This window comes from Panthera tigris, chromosome D3 (genome assembly GCF_018350195.1).
Source record: "Panthera tigris isolate Pti1 chromosome D3, P.tigris_Pti1_mat1.1, whole genome shotgun sequence".
In the NCBI taxonomy this organism is placed as follows: Eukaryota; Metazoa; Chordata; class Mammalia; order Carnivora; family Felidae; genus Panthera; species Panthera tigris.
Window position 1 is genome coordinate 77,271,133 of NC_056671.1, and position 17,705 is coordinate 77,288,837.

The 17,705-nt window shown below is 42.2% G+C and overlaps 1 protein-coding gene across 2 annotated transcripts in view; it reads right to left on the reverse strand.

Annotated features, from left to right (window-relative positions):
- Positions 1–1,714: 1,714 nt before the first annotated feature.
- The window catches only part of LMAN1 (lectin, mannose binding 1), a 34,561-nt gene continuing 18,570 nt past the window's right edge, over positions 1,715–17,705 (reverse strand). For both annotated transcript variants that reach the window (XM_042962285.1, XM_042962284.1), the window contains exons 11-13: positions 10,533–10,686; positions 5,311–5,432; positions 1,715–4,995 (exon numbers count right to left, since the gene is read on the reverse strand). In XM_042962285.1, coding sequence (XP_042818219.1) covers positions 4,959–4,995; positions 5,311–5,432; positions 10,533–10,686 — 313 coding nt within the window. In that variant the 3' untranslated portion in view covers positions 1,715–4,958. The remainder of the gene's footprint in view (positions 4,996–5,310; positions 5,433–10,532; positions 10,687–17,705) is intronic.

A 17,705-nucleotide genomic window follows, 5' to 3' on the forward strand; every position in this document is an offset into this window, starting at 1 on the left:
TTCGGAACGAAACAGGAACCGTACTGAGTGCTTGGCTTGAGAACGTGCATTCGTACCGGCTTCTTTCACTTAAAAATTTTTTTATAATGTTAATGTTATTTTTGAGAGAGACAGAGAGTGAACAGAGGAGGGGCGGAGAGAGCGGGAGGCACAGAATCGGAAGCAGGCTCCAGGCTCCGAGCCGTCAGCCCAGAGCCCGACGCGGGGCTCGAACCCACGAACCGTGAGATCGTGACCTGAGCCGAAGTCGGACGCTCAACCGACTGAGCCACCCAGGCGCCCCCACTTTCACTTTTAGACGCACTGCTTGGAGCTCAATGCATTCGGACCACTGCCTCTCCATTTCCATTTCTAACCCGTTTCCTCAGTGGAGGGGGGTATTGGACACTTCAGCTGACGGGGTAAAAGCCACTGCCTGGGATTCCGTCTCTTTTCCCAGTCCAGCGCAGCTCTCCTTTAGACAACATGGCAGTGTTTCACATTAAAAACCACTTTTATTTCCCAAAGAAAAGTGACCATCTGTTGCAGATCTGGCCTATGTTAACAGTTTGGTTCACAAAGTGAAATCCCCCAAGTTCTACTTTTGTGTGGGAGGGGTAATCGAGCAGCACAGAGAGACCTTCAGGTGGCAGCCACAACCCGTGGCAACTATTCGGGACTCACGCCCTGGTATTGCTGTTTTACCAAATCAAATCTCTCATGGTCTCCCCCGTCGAGAATTCCACCGAAAAAATGGGATGTCTTTAAAATCCTTTTATTCCTCAGTTTGTTACACCGGCCCTTCCACTTGGACATCCGGGAAACTCTTCGCTGCTGTGTCAAATCTTTTGATTCCTCCGGAAACATCCCAAGATTTGTGACAGGGGACAGCCGGGTGCAGGCCTACCGAAGATCTCTCATCACACCTGAATAAAATCCCAAATCTTTACGATGGCAAGGCGGGCAAGGACTCTCCCCAACGCCCCGAGCGAACTCCTCAGCCTCTAACTGGCGCCCAGGGTCTATCTGTGCATAGCCTGCTCTCGACCACCCCCTCCCAGCAGGCATACCGATCGGGCGTGACTGTCGTCTCCCCCGATTTCTTTCAAACCCATCGAATTGATTTACATCTCTTAGTTTATTCTATCCAGTATTTCTGCGTGTTCTAGCAGAAGAGGGTCTACCATTTTCTGAGACCACTTCAGAAGACTCTTTTACAACGCTCCCAGCCCGGGGGGCCAAGTAGAAAGAAAGTGAAGGTCATGCTTCGTAAGCGGCAGAGCCAAGATTTAAGCCCAGTTCTGTCTCACACCAAAGCCCTGTTCTTTCCTTTTAATACTACACGGGCTCTCAAAATTGGAATGACTTGGCTAAATAAACGGTGCTTGCCAAAGGAGATTAAAGTGCTTTTTAAAACTGCCATTAGTAATGATTAAGAGTTCCAGCTTAACTACACTTTTACCAGTATTTGGTTATTAAAGGTGAAAGCATCAAATGCAGTTTTAATTAGTTTGTGTTTTTCATTACCAGCGAGGGTAAGCTGTACCCATTTTCATTTCTACTTCTCTTTTTACGCTTCCGTGCGTTGATTCTGCGTGAGGGAGGCCGCCTAGGGTACAGCACAGAGCAACAGATGAACGCGATCACAACCAGGGCCTACTTGGAAAATAAGGAACTCCTTCTTACCCGAGATCAAGGAAGGAGAAAAGTAAATTTACTAAAATATTTCTTTATTTGAATAAGGTCAATGTCATTTCTCGAATTTCAGCTAGCATCAAATAACAATCAGAAAAAAAACACTTGACAAAATGTTATCCAATTGAAATTAACAGTGGATAGAAAACCCTTTTAAACTTTAAAAGAAATATATTAAACAGGCAAACATACAGGTCTAAAAAGTTGCAAGTGGTGATTTTACATTAGATCTTATAAATAAAAAAACCCCCCATATAGTCGTTTGTTCACTATCTCCCTGCAGTAAGCACATGAACAGGAAAAGATAATCACATCTTAATATTCACAACTGTTATTGAAATTCTTTACAAAGATTGTTATCTCTGCAATGCATCGGATCAGGCAATCCCTTATTCAAGTAATTTCTGTTTTCCCCAAGTTATCAAAAAGTACAATTGTCTGAGATAAAATGCCACAAAAATTGCAATCAGGAAAGCAAAAGGCTTTAGCAGGCGGACTCTGAGATGGGAGTTCTCACGGCTTCACCATGATCTGGTGATTTTGTAAGTTTAAAAGCCATCAACCAAAGTGCCAAGAGCTACAGGCAACAACCTGGGTTTGGCGTGTGGCTATTAATAAACCAAGAGTTTTAGTAAAAAGAACATCACTTGTTAATTATAACAGAATCAGTGCACATTTGCTAATGTCATTGATGATGACAATGTTATATTATGCTCTCAGCTCAGCTTTAAACCAACAGAACCAAAGACTTCTTTTTTTGCATTCCTCATCCTAGTGGTTCTCAGACATTAGTGTGCTCAGAATCAGCTGAGGTGCTTGTGGAACAGGACATCCTGAAGCCCCGCCCCTGAATTCTGATGCAGGTGCCCTAGAATGGAGCCCCGGAATCTGCATTCTGCACGAGCACACCATGACCCAGATGGTCCGCGGACCACACTCTGAGAGGCGCTGATGAATATACCTCCTTGAATACCTCCAAAACATCGTTTACTGTCTGAGGCTTCACAGGGAAATTTCAAGCTGAATAAGACATTCGAACAATCAGAACACAAGTACATACATTAAATAAAAGCACTAGCCATGGTGTAACTGGATTTCTTTTTAAAAGTGGCATCGGAAGCACAATGAGTTGCACTAAAAATTTAAAATCAATTTTGTTTTAATCCAAGGCACCTGTAAAATACTTGCTGGTGTGAGAGAAGTTAACAAATTCAATTATACAAAATAGTACAGAAATGAAAGGATCCTGGCAGTGACTGATTTCTCCACAGAGCGAATATTTTTCTTCAGAAAGGAAGCTACCTGAAGTCTGTGATTTGGAGGAAAAGAAACCGAATTTCAAATGATATGACGAAGAGCCTGTGCGAACTGCTTTACTAAGTGATTTTCAAGAACATGAAATTACTAAGTAAAGGAGAAAAAGGTGCATGCGCTCTCGTAGATGCGGCTGCCCGCCCCCCCACCCCCCGGGTCAGGAGCGGCCGCACGGCCCCTCCGCACGCGGTGGACGCGGGGCACACATGTCCGGTTTTCCTGCCGGATGTCCGGGCACGTGTGACCACGGTTTTGTAACACCGGACAGTGTGCGTGCAGCCTTTCATCTCAAGAGGACCTCCCAACTGTCCCAGCCCGCAACCTCAACATGCTTCGGAAGGGTTTTGTCTTTTTGGTTTTCTACACATTAAAAGCAAATTCTGTGATGATGTCTCTGAAACGTGAATTTCAGAATGTTACTGCTACCAAGGACACACATCCGAGAAGCATGTTCTCTGTGAAAGTGACCCAAGCAGAGCGGGCAGTCACTAGAATATTCTCGTTCAGCGTTCCAGGATGAACGTTAATCTAGAAAGCAAGGCTAGGACTGTGTGCGTATACAGTAAGGAGTAGGGACTGCTGAAAGGCAGAGTTCCCCACAGCCTTCGTAGAGGCTTTAGGCAGTTAGCCCCATCTGTGGATGACTTTTGAGAACAAATTCAGGAAGGTCTGGAAGAATGAAACCGTACTGTTTTGTAACACAGTATTATTTTGGCTGCTGTGACAAAGGACAGATAACTACTGAAGAGTCTTTTGCAGCCAGTAAAAAATAGGTCTACATCAGCTGTGAAAACATGAGGTCTGCATTTTAAAATGTCCTTTACCGACCGTTTCTAGAATACCTAGAACAACTATGTACAAAGACTACAATAACCCCTTCCAGCCTGACATTTCAAGGTCAAGCTTCCTCACAAGTGCTTCACAATATCCTTAGTTCTGGCATTAAAAAAAAAAAAGAAATCGGAACTATCAATTCTATTTTTCAAATGCTGCCTTCAAAATCTTAACACTGCTTCTACTACAGACTCCTTGATTTAAATGACACCAGATGACATGGAGTCACATTAACCAAAACGTAGTGCTAGGTTTTGTGAACTTGACCCTCAGGACATGCCATCAGAGCTGAATTTACACACTGTACAACATGGCAGAAATGAGTTCCTTAAATTACAAATAACCCGAAAATCATTTTCATTAATATTGAACGGACACTGTTGGAATGCAGGCGTTCGAGAACGTGAGCAGCCGTGAAATGAACGTTACCAGGCAGAAGACCTATAAAAACCATGATCACAGGAACGTTTTCACCTAAACGGTTTTTCAGGCAAAGAGCAGCTATTAACTTTCTTCCGAAATTCCCTTTAAAAGTGAAATGTATCATGGATGATCGGAGGGAAAAATACTTCAACACTCTGAAGCCTATTCTCTAGATCCTAAAGCTCTCAGACAAAATATTCTTTGATTTCAAAGGGAACTGCATTAAAGGCCTGCAGGACTGGGTCACAGAGTGGGAAACTCTGATCTCTAAGAAAAGACTCTGGTTACAAAATGGACATGATGGGGAGCTCTTAGACCACAGAGTTGGTGGGGGGGAGGGGGAGGATAGGAGGGCAAGTGTATTTATGTTAAATAAAGAAACCTCCAACACTGGAGATGTAGGGGTAACTTTCACATCTGGAGGGTGCCCCCAGTTTCTATTATTTACCATCTTCTTTATCAATATTCTGTTCAGTGGCTGTATTCTACTGGCCAGAAATTCACTGAAATTTAAATAGATTTATGTACTATGCACAAATTTACATGTGGTTGTCTTTGTTTTAAGGTTTATTCTTACCGCAAATCAAGGTTTAAACAGTTATTTTATACAAAATTTAATAATTTAGACTATGAAGCAATTTAAATACTTAAATTCCCTCAAAAAGACAACATTTTGTACACACATACATGATGAACACATAGGAAAATGGTGGTCAAAAGAATTTTTTGGCAGCTGCTTCTTGCTGAGTCCTAAGGAAAAAGAGAAAGAAAAAAAACCTGAAAGTTCTATATGTTTTACTTTAGAAAGAACAGGACTGTTTAAAGTTGAAATACACATTGTCTTTTGGAGTAGAAGATGCACTAAGATAAACATACGAATATTTTATACGTGCACTCCCACGTGACTGAAATAGACTAGAAACAACATTTGCTTTGTGTAAACTGAATTCTATAAGTACTGAAATGTACTTATACATCACAGTACTGTGATGAGCACTGAGGACTTCCGAGCATTTAAAATTAAACAAGTACATAAAAATGTTCAGTTACATGTTAGAGACTTACCTATACATGATATAACCCACGAATAACACCGTTTGTACCACTACAAATATAACAAAGTGCATCGTAGATAAACACGATGGAAATGGTGGTAGTTCTGGGCATTTTGGCCTTTCATTTGATGGCTGTAAGGCAAAGGACTTTGTGTTATGGTTAGTCAAATTGGTATTCTAGAAAAAGAAGTAAATGTGCAATCTTTACAAAATTCATGGTGGACTACATAAACTAAAGCATTTCATTTATTCATCCCATAAATATCTTCCACCCCCATAACTTTTACCACCTTTTAAAGTTCATTTATTTATTTTTTTAGTAATCTCTACACCCAACGTGGGGCTCAAACTCATGACCCCAAGATCAAGAGTCTCATGCTCTTCGGAGTGAGCCAGCCAGGCGCCCCTACCACCTGACTTTCTGAAAGAGTAGATGATACTGGAAGGCCTCCACCTTCATGGTCCAGTCACTAACTCGTTGCCATCTGGCCCGAATCGTCATCACAGTGACGATGAATATTTTGTGCTCTTGATGGTCACAAACCACGAATTCCCTGGACACATCCGGTTTATACTTGCTGTACTAGAGTAATTATCAACAGTATCCCCTTCTCAAAAGTGTTCTGGTTCAGGCAATTACATGGTTACATTCTTCGGCACCAACATTGTGGTTGGTCATGTGGTTGCCAACATTCTTCGGTACATATGTATCCACAGCATCAACCTGGTCATTGCAACACAGGCTGAAGTTGGGAGAAAATAACCTCAAACGGAGCTAAGGGAATAGGCGATAATGCTTTGGATGAGAGGTGATGGTCAGTAAGAAAACTATTAAGTCATATTTGAAAAATATGTATATGCAAGACATATATAAAAAAATAGTTAAGAAAGACAGTATCTAAAAATATAAAGGAGACAAGATTACATGTTAAAGACCTAAGTTCTTCCCTTCTACCACATACTAGCTAATGACCTCAGGAAAGTTATTTAACATATTAATTTTCTTTCCTAAACAACAATAGATATTTTTTAAAAATCTGGTATTAGGACTTCCAGGAAGGTAGACTACATAATATGGACCAACTCACAGAAGACAACTGGCAAACCTAGAAACAAATCCAATCTAAAACGAACACCTGTCTGGGGGCACCTAGGTTGAGCGTCCAACTCTTGATTTCAGCTTAGGTCATGATCCCAGGATTGGGCGATCGAGCCCCGAGTCAGGCTCCATGTGGAGTATAGAGCCTGCCTGAGATTCTCTTTCTTTCCCTCTGCCCCTCTCTTCTGCTCATACGCGCGCGCTCTCTCTTAAGTACAAAACAAAACAAAAGACACCTGTCTGCAGGCAAAGGCAGCAAACAAGATAGCAAGAAATTAAGGGATCAGCATTTTAGGGGGGAAAAAAAGGCCAAAGGAAGACAACTTTAAGTCCATGGATCAGGGCTCAGTGGCTCAGTCGGTTAAGCACTGGACTTTGGCTCAGGTCACGATCTCTTGGTTTGTTGAGTTCAAACCCCACATCAGGGTCTGTGCTGACAGCTCAGAGCCTGGAGCCTGGCCTCAGATTCCGTGTCTCCCTCTCTCTGCCCCTCCCCTGATTATGCTCTTTCTCTCTCTCTCTCAAAAATAGACATTAAAAATTTTTTTTAAATAAAAGAAAAAACCATGGGTCAGAGAAGAAATTAAAATGGAAGTTAAAAAAATGTTTATCAAAAGATTAATATAAATACTCCATATAAAAAATTATGGGATAGGAGGAACATTTTCTGCTTCCACCTCTGAAGGGCTGACTAGGAACAGCTCAGTCACCTTGACAACAAGACAAAATATACGAAACACCTGTTTACAAACTGCGGCCACAGGCAGTGGCCCGGAGGTAGATTCTACACACAGGGAGGGCCCCCAGAGAGAAGAGAGTGGTCCTACTGAGCTAAGAAGTCAGATACTGTATTTTAGGGAGGCTAAGGCGGCTGTATGTGACAGAATAAGAAAAAGGGTAACAGCAGAGACAGAAGTCTCTGAAGTTTGCAGAAGAGTCCTTCAAATCTTTGGCTGAATCTAATCTGTACACGCGTGGTGCAAAACTCCACATGGCTAGGGGAGAACTACTCCAAGCAAGAGGCCAGACAACTCCCAGAGCTCACGGGAAGGGCTGGGAACAGTCTGTTTTCCCACCAGCCAGCCAGAGACACCACTATAGTGGGGAGAAATGAACTCTTCGACTGGTGGTTCTCAACCAGGGGCAGTTCATTTGGCCAGAGGACAGCTGGCCACGTCTGAAGACATCTGGATTGTCACGACTGGGAAGTGCCACTGGCACCCAGTGGGTAGAGGCCAATAACACACAGAACGGTTTCCCACACAAAAAAAGTTTGTGGTGCAAAATATCAACGGTGCTGAGGAATCCTAACCAGACCCATCCTAAAAGGTATGCTTAAAAAACATACCTTGAAGAGATCAAACTAACCCCCCAAACTTAACTGTAGACCACAACAAAGTCGAATACTATTTAAAGGAATACAACAAAATGCAACAACCAGTAACATAAAAGTATAAATGTTTAGCATCCAATGAAAAATTACCAGGTATGCAAAGAAGGAAACTTGACCCAGTCTTAGGAGAAGAATTAATCAGTAAAAATAGACCCAGAAATGACACAGATGATGGAATTACCCAAGAAAGACATTAAAACATACTGTAAACATGTCTGGGCTTACGAATGTAGAGAAAAATACAAACATGATGAGGAAATGGAAGATATAAAAAAGGGACCCAAATGGAATTTCCAGAGACTAACACACAAAAAGATACTTTGGAGGAGATTAGCAGGACATTAGACACTGCAGAAGAAAACATCAAGAAACCCGAAGACGTGGCAATAGAAGTGATCCACAACTAAAAAAAGTCTAACAGAGGTGCATTTGAGTAGCTCAGTTGGTCCAACATCTGACTCTCGATTTTGATTCCTGCGTCGGGCTTGGAGCTGACAGCAGGGAGCCTGCTTGGAATTCTCTCTCCCTCTCAAAGTAAACAAACACACATTAGAAGAAAAGAAAAGAAAAAGTCTAACAGGAAAAAAAAAAAAAACCTGAAAGAAACCTGGCTAAAAATTTTCCAAATTAAAGACAGCTATAAATGCACAGAACCAAGATATTAAGCCCCAAGCAGAAAAACAAAAGCAAAGCATATCACAATGAAACTGTTGAAAATCAGTATTAGATTAAAATCTTAAAAGCAGAAAAAAACACATTGGGCACAGAAAAACAAAAGACTGACAGACTTCTCGTTAGAAATTATCGTATAAACTATGATACAATCGCACAATGGGGCTCACGTGGCTATAAAAGCAGTAAGGAAGCCGTGCACACTCCTATGGCCATGTGGAGAAGGGAAGAAAGCAGGGAGAAGACAGACGCACAGTATATGCTACCTTCCGTTAAGAGTAGGGGAAGATTTGACAATGGTTTCTGCTTATATTAGGAAAAGAAACAATGGAGGGATAAACTACAGACCGCCCCCCGCCCCAATTCATTTCTCTCATTATAGAAGTAGCTTGAGCATCTTTTCATACATGTACAAGCTTTTACTTTTTTTTTTAATAATTAAAAAAAACTGTTTATTTAGTTTGAGACAGAGGGCGAGAGCATGAGCAGGGGAGGGGTAGAGAGAGGGAGAGAGAGAGGATCCCGAGTAGGTTCTGCACTGTCAGAGTGCAGAGCGCAGAGTCCGATGCGGGGCTCGAACTCACCAACTGTGAGACCACGACCGGAGCCGAAATCAGAACCAGATGCTTAAGTGACTGAGGCACCCAGGTGCCCCGGTACAAGCTTTTCCCATGAACACCACTCATTTCTCCAGCACATTTGTAATTGGGTTGTTTCACACTGAAGTTTTAGTGTCGGTCATTTTGAGGAGACTGGATCACAAGAGGAAGCGGCAAGTCCCACAAGCACTTGTGAATTTGATAAGGGGTTTGAAGGGCAGTAAGGAAGTTAAGGAAAAACTTCCAAGCAAAAGACTTAACAAGCACCACAGGCCCACTGTCCAGTGTCGTCTCTTATGCACATCCAACTTGGGTAACTGTTGCCTACTTTCATCGTTATGGCCAATCTCTAAAAACGTACCTGGGGCTTATACTTAAAAAACAGGCCTAAGAAAGTAAAGTACCCCTCCCCCCTCCTCGAAAAAAAACCAGAAGAACTTTTAAAAAGTGCACGAAGTAAGACAGGAAAAGCTGTTGGGAAAAAGAAGAGTCTCGCCTAAAGAAAGGCCACAGTCAGCCAGCGTCAGACGTGTGCTTCCCACAGCCCAGGCAGAGACACAGGGGCTACTCAGCAGCCGTGAGTCTTGCTGTGTCTCGGTGAAGGGTCAAGAGATACCACTTTTTTTAAGCTGTTTATTTGACACCACTGCTGAAAATAAGACCTTTTTTTTTAAAGGAAAATTTACAGAAAGAATCTAGGAAAATAAGTCAGAAACCGCGACAGCTCCAATGATAGGAATAACAAGTTTTTTAAAAAATTCTATTCAGTAGGGTATGGGAGCATGGAACATATAGACATTTGGATCGTATGGAATAATTTCACCTTAAATATTAAAAATGAACATTAGCACTCACTAAAAAGTTCAAATATTTTCAGCAGAATACGCGTTCTCCCTGGGGCTCCTGGGTGGCTCAGTCGGTAAAGCATCCGACTTCAGCTCAGGTCATGATCTTGCAGTTTGTGGGTTCAAGCCCCACGTCGGGCTCAGAGCATGGAGTCTGTTTCAGATTCTGTGTCTCCCTCCCTCTCTCTCTGCCCCTCCCCTGCTTGTGCTCTCTCTCAAAAATAAACAAACTTTTTTTTAAAAAAAGACTTAGGGGCGCCTGGGTGGCGCAGTCGGTTAAGCGTCCGACTTCAGCCAGGTCACGATCTCGCGGTCCGTGAGTTCGAGCCCCGCGTCGGGATCTGGGCTGATGGCTCGGAGCCTGGAGCCTGTTTCTGATTCTGTGTCTCCCTCTCTCTCTGCCCCTCCCCCGTTCATGCTCTGTCTCTCTCTGTCCCAAAAATAAATAAAAAAAGTTAAAAAAAAAAAAATTAAAAAAAAAAAAAAAAAGACTTAATAAAAAGAAAAGAGAAGAAAAGAAAAGAAAAGAAAAGAAGAGAAAAGAAAAGAAAAGAAAAAAGAATGTGCGTTCTTCCCTTTCTAAGGAAGGCTGACAATTATAAAAGCAGAAGGAAAAGAGCTTACCATATTTCGCTGCACCAAGTGATCTATGTCCCTCTTTACTATGTGGAGGTGTTCTTTGATGTCATTGAAGTGCTGGGTCGACTCATAAACTCCCCCTGCAGATCCCGGATGCTGGAGGCCACTGACCAGTCTGACGGTGTCACTCATGGAATTCCTGAAACAGAAAATCCCCTTAAACAAGAGAAGTGCTAGAAAAGTAATTTTTTCAGTCACATATTTCAAGTGGTTAGATGTATTTCTAAGCCCAATATGGTAGATTATTAAAAAAATCAGTATTTAGAAATACTGAATTGTCTTCAAGATTGGAAAATAATTTACAAAACTACAACTTAACATTGCATCTTTCTTTTACTACACAGATCATCTAAAAAACAGCCACATAGGGAATACCGCTAAATAATTTGTGTTAAAACCAGTATCGTAAATGGATACTGAATAACAGCTGATACTTTTTTTTAAATATTATTTTGAGAGAGAATGCGTGAGCAGGGGGAGGGGCAGAGAGAGAGAGAGAGAGAGAGAGGGAGGGAGAGAGTCCCAAGCAGGCTCTGTCTGCACTGTCAGCACAGAGCCCGACGCGGGGCTCGATCCCGTGAACCATGAGATCACGACCTGAGCCGAAACCAGAGAGTCACGTGCTTAACTGACAGAGCCACCCAGGCGCCCCGATAATGGGTGATACTCTTAATGGACTCAGATCTAAGTGTTTAATGTTGTGCAATAAAGGATTAACTCATCAGCTCTGGACTGCACAAACCCTGCATATTCCGAAGGTTTTGAGGACCCGCCTTTGAAATATCTTGCCTAATAAGGGCCTCCTTCTCTACCCGGAGCCTTGGGCCATGCCAGATGGTTTATGCTAACAATGTGATTTACGTTTTTGTTTGCATGCGGCCCATGTGGTATCAGTCTGACCTCTAGGGGGACTGGAGACTGAGCAGTTAAGGTCAGTTACCTGCGTGCTCCACGCCTATGTGACTGACCCCTAAACCCTGGACACTAAGGCTTGGGTGAGCTCCGTTGGTTGGCAAAGCTCTGTGCGTGTCACTCATCGCCGCTGGGAGGAATAAGCACTGTTCATGCAACTCTACTGGGGAGGACAACGGGGGAGGACAGCTTGTGCCTGGTTTCTCCTGGACTCCACACCAGGCATACGCCTTCCATCTTTGCTGGTTTTATTTTATATCCTTTCATTATAATAAATCACAACTGTGCGTCCTTCTAGGAAATCACAGAACCTGGGGGTAGTCTCAGGGACCCCTTAGACAAACGTATTTCTACCTATTTTTCTACGCAGTTCCCTCATACAGCTCTTTATACAAACCTAGAACTTCAACTAGAACCCAACTAAAGAAGCACCTGTTTCAAATACGAAGGGAAAGCTGGCTGTTTGGCATACTGGTGTGTCGGTCTCTGATGTGGTGTCTTTCTGGAGAGTAATTTTGACCTTATAGAACATTTTACTTTATGCACGACTTCAAATACAATTTCCCTGTAAGACTGCTTCCACTATTAGATGTAAGACAAAGAGTTCTAACACTGAGTGTGACCTTTGGTTACGAGTTTGAACATGACAGTAAGAGACTACAAAGGTTTTTTGTTTGTTTGTTTTAAGTAATGGCAGAAATGTAACGAAACTATTTACTAAGAAAGAAAGGAAGATTCGTGAATTTCAAGTTACCCGAAAACGTAATTTTACTTAAGAAGCTCTATAAATGCAAGCAGTTTATGTTATTAACATTTGTATTATGATACATCTCCAAGTGTAGGGATTTTTTGGTGAGGTAGATAAAATACGAGTGGATGGGCAAACTGATGGAGATGCAGGGGGTCACCACGTAATCTCTCTACTTGTGTGTATGTTTGAAAACGGCCATACTCTTTAAAAATCCTTACGGGTCTCCATAACCTCTTTGTGGCTCATCTTTCTAACTCTATTTCCTAATGCTCTATTTTATGTCTAGACTCCTGTTGTCCCTGAAGATATCTTTCACTTTAAGCCTCTGGTCCATATTGCTTTTCCTGGTTCTGACCCTTCCCTCCAAGAGCAACATCCTAAAATGGAAAGCCTAGTTCAAATGGCTGCCTTCCTCTAGTCTCCTTCCCGTGAACCTTCAATGCCAAATGCAGCCATACCCTAAACACACACACACACACACACACACACATTTTCTTCTCTGTAACTATAAATGGATTTTCTTCCTCATTGAGCACATGCTCCCCCAGAAAAGGGGGCATGTCTCTGATTTCCTGACAATGCCTTTGACAGTTATAGTTCAATTTGGATAAATGAATAAATAAGTTATCTAACTTATTTCCCTGGAGTAAAATGTAGTTTAAAAACTAAAAGCTTTTCCAGTTAAAAAATGGGCAGAAGGCACGAACAGACATTTTTCCAAAGAAGACATCGAGATGGCCAACAGACACATGAAAAGATGCTCAACATCGCTCAGCATCAGGGAAATGCAAATCAAAACCACAATGAGATATCACCTCACACCTGCCAGAAGGGCTAAAATTAACAACACGGGAAACAACAGATGTTGGTGAGGATGCAGAGAAAGGGGAACACTCTTACACTGTTGGTGGGAATGCAAACTGGTGCAGCCACTCTGGAAAAGAGTACGGAGGTTCCTCAGAAACTTAAAAACAGAACTACCCTACGACCCAGCAGTTGCACTAGTAGGTATTTGTAGTGCAAAACATACTGATTTGAAGGGATACACGTACCCCGAGTTTACAGCAGCATTACCAACAATAGCCAAGTTACGGAAACAGCCCAAATATCCATGGACTGACGAACGGATACAGATGATGTGGTGTACGTGTATATATATGTGTATACAAACATAGACACACACACTGGAATATTAGCTATAAAAAAGAATGAAATCTTGCCATCTGCAATGATGTGGATGAAGCTAGAGTATTATGCTAAGTGAAAGAAGTCAGAGAAAGACAAATACCATATAATTTCACTCATATGTGGAATTAAGAAACAAAACATAGGGGCGCCTGGGTGGCGCAGTCGGTTAAGCGTCCGACTTCAGCCAGGTCACGATCTCGCGGTCCGTGAGTTCGAGCCCCGCGTCGGGCTCTGGGCTGATGGCTCGGAGCCTGGAGCCTGTTTCCGATTCTGTGTCTCCCTCTCTCTCTGCCCCTCCCCCGTTCATGCTCTGTCTCTCTCTGTCCCAAAAATAAATTAAAAATGTTGAAAAAAAAAAAATTTAAAAAAAAAAAAAAAAAAAAGAAACAAAACATAGATGGGAGGAAAAAAAAGAGAAGGAAGCAAAACATAAGAAACTGAACTATAGCGAACAAACTGAGGGTTACTGGAAGGGATGGGCTGGATGCATGATGGGTATTCAGGGGGGGGCACTCGTAATGAGCACTGGGTGTTGTACGTAAGGGATGAATCACTAAATTCTACTCCTGAAACCAACATTACACTATATGTTAACTAACTAGAATTTAAATAAAACTTTGGAGAAAGAAAAAAATTTTAATAAAAACACAGAGAAATACTTATACATGTAAGTAAAAGTTCAAAAAAAATAAAAAACAAGAATAAGTAAAAGCTCTGCCAGAAGAAAACAAAAAGAGGAACTCAAATGTCAGAATTACTTAGAAAGAACAGTCTACCAGGCTGAATGTTAAGTATACTCAATCTCCAAAAATCACATTTGAGTTATATGAACAAGACTTTAAAACTTGCTACAAGATATCTCAAGTGCTTTCTGAATAAATGGCACGTGTTGATTAAAATTTCTTAACGGCACACATGCTCGAGAAAACTCACGGGAGTCTAAGCTCTTCCATTAAAACTCAAATTAAGGATTATATTTTAATATGCCTAAATACTTAGCAAGAACAAAGTATCCCAAAATAGAGAACTTCCTCACAAACCTGCGTTTAAGAATATTGCTTCCCAGAAGCATGCAATTGCTTACACATAACTGTCTCTTTAATACACAAAGACTGAGTCACTTAATGTGTTCCCATTCAATCATTCATTCATTCATTCATTCACTCATTCATTCGCCTGTTGACCGTGCCAACATAGATTTGGTACGTGTTATGAGCCAGGCAATTTTTAGGGACAGAAATGGAGAGAAAAGCGGAGTTCCCACCCTGCCGACACTGGTGGTCTGGCAGGAGAGCGACGTGACGGAGGCACGTCTAGAGCTCCACGAGGAAGGGGCGTTCATCTCAGCGGGGCCCTGAGAGCGGAGTGTTGAAGGATGAGGAGGGTTCCACGGAGGTGGGACTGGTGGAAGGAGGGGACAGGTCAAGTGAGTGAGAGAGAGAGAGAGGGCTGGAGAACCCCAGAGAAAAACACCCTTTGAGGGATGTAAGGAGGAGCCACAAGTGAAGAAGGCCGAACTGAAGCAGAGGGGCCAGAGAGCGAGTGCTGCACGGGGACGTCTTAAAATGTCCCCAGTGAAAGGGGTGGGAAAGCGCCGGCTGCCCCAGGAAGCCCTCCCCAGTGAAGACGGGACGGAAGGTGATCAGTAGGGGTACGATGGCAAATCACTGTGGTTTGGAAGTGAAGACAGGTAGTTTGGTCTACTCTTTTAGGAACTCAGATAAAAGGGAAGAAAAAAGAAAAGCAACAGTTAAAAAGGTCAATTAAATTAGTTTAAAATTAGTTTTAGATACCAGAAAAGCAAACCCTTTTACAAACGGAAGCCGCAGCACTGAAAGAAAGTTAAAGGTAGAAGACACAGAGAATCACTGATGGAACAAGGGTCAGCAGTGGTAGAAAGAAGGGGATCCAGAGCTAAGGATGGGCCTGGTCTACCCTATGTGTCGAGGGGTGGAGCAGAGAAAAGGGATGTGGAGGGGGCGAAGGAGGGCCTGGGTTACAGGGCCTGAGGACAGGATGAGTATCCTGGGTGACATAACGTGATGATCAGGAAGGAATAAAGATTGTTAAGCACTTAAGTATCGCATTACAGGGCCAGGTTGAAGGTACAGAAACGGGTAACCAAGAGCAAGGTCCCAGAAGAATATGTGAAGATGTTTATGCAAGGGGTGCGTGGGTGGCTCAGTCTGCTAAACATCTGACTCTTGATCTCCTCGGCTCAGGTCACCATCTCACAGTTCGCAAGTTCAAGCCCCACACGGGGCTCCGCGTTGACAGTACAGAGACCCTGCTTGGGATTCTTTCTCTCCATCCCTCTCTGCCCCTCCCCAGCTCGTGCTCTTTCTCAAAATAAAAAAAAAAAATTAAAAATGCCTAGCACAGTACCTAGAATGCAAAAGGCACTCAATAAATTAGGTAAAAGTAAACATGAAATGTTCAACACTCCCTACTCACCGAAAAGGGCATTTATACTTTGAATTCAATATTTAAAAAATATAACTAATTAACAGATGACACAAACCAACACACAAATGGTAGAGCTTGAAAAGCATTTGTAACTCTGTTCATTGAAAAGGCCTAGAAGTGGGGCACCTGGCTGGCTGAGTCAGTAAAGCATGTGACTCTTGACATCTGAGCTGTGAGTGTGAGCCCACATTTTTTAGTTTACCACTAAAAAAGATAGATCATAACATAACATAACATAACATAACATAACATAACATAACATAACATAACATAACATAACATATAAAATAAAATGGTCTAGAAGCAATGACAACCCAGGAGCAACAAGCACCAGACTGTCTATACAATATACTCCATTTCCTAGTAAAAGAAAAGGGATCCAGGGGCTCCTGGGTGGTTCAATCAGTTAAATATCTGACCTTGATTTTAGCTCAGGTCATGACCTCACAGTTTGTGAGTTCAAGCCTGGCGGAGCCTGCTTGGGATTCTCTCTCTCGCTCTCTCTCTCTCTGCCCCTCCCCTGCTCACGTGAACACTCTCTTTCTCTAAATAAACAAACTTAAAAAGAAGACAAGGGATCCAAAGAAAAATGCCTTTTGCCACGTGTGGGATGGAAATGTATAAAAGAAACATGGAAAAGTCTTTCTTTCTTTCTTTTTTTTTTTTAAGTAGGCTCCATGCCCAATGAGGGGCTTGAACCTCATGATCCTGAGATCATGAGTCTCAAGCTCTACTGACGGAGCCAGCCGGGTGCCCTGAAACCTGGAAAGTCTTACACCTTAAAGAAAAGAAGCTATCAAACACTACTAAGTTCTGGGGTTATTTCAAAATGACACAGGAGCTAACGGGCTGCTAGTGACCAAAGACGAGCCTCTCTGAATATCACTTGTAAAGACTAAGAATCATAAGGGCAAAATATGTTAAAATCCATGGGTTGAAAAGAAAGAAAACCACCCCTCACTACCTCATCATTTAACCTTGCACGGTGCCAGGACACCAACTCATGATTTTGAAAAATGGTAAGGAAAAAAGAGTCAAGTATTTATTCTGCCTTTCTTGGACTGTTTCAGAATAACAAACAAGTGATGGGAGAAATTCTTTTTAACCGAACAGGGAACCTGAGAAGAGAGTGCCACCTTTCAACGACCTCTAAGGAAATGAGGGATTTAGGCTCCAGCCATCACCGTCACTAAAATTTGGAGAAACTGATGAGGGTAATTCATAATGAATAGCTCAGGCTGACACCAACCAGTTATTAATAACTGTTGAACCTGGGGGCATGGGGATATGAGGGAAGGCTTTCATGCTCAACTTCTCTGTATGTGTGAAAATTTCTAAAGTGAAAATAACAATTGGCAAGGCTTTCCGGTATGCTAGAAAATAGCACTTCAAAGTAAGGGGATAAGGAAACTAGTTCTGACTGTTGTGACCTTCTATCATTCAGAGCTTTTTTTCCTTTTTCTGTAAATTGAAGGGGACTGTACCTCATGCTTCTGCTCAAAAAATTCTATGATTCTCTCTAAGGATATGACAATCCATAAAGACACAAATCACCCTTTCCATAAAAGGCAAGTATTTCCTGTCTCTTTACAGTTTTTTTCTGAAGCTTAATCCAGAAGGAAAAAACTCTAGAGGACAAATTTAGAAACTCGAGTTCAGATTTTACACTCACTTATGGTAGGCATGACATTTGTTCTCAATCGGCAAGTGGGAATTTACAAGGATTGCTAACTACCCTAAATAAGTCCTTCATGGATAATACAGTCGGATGGCTAGGATGACCACTAATTGAATCTTAAGATGTTTTAGTACGACTCTTTAAGTGAAACAAGCAAAGCACA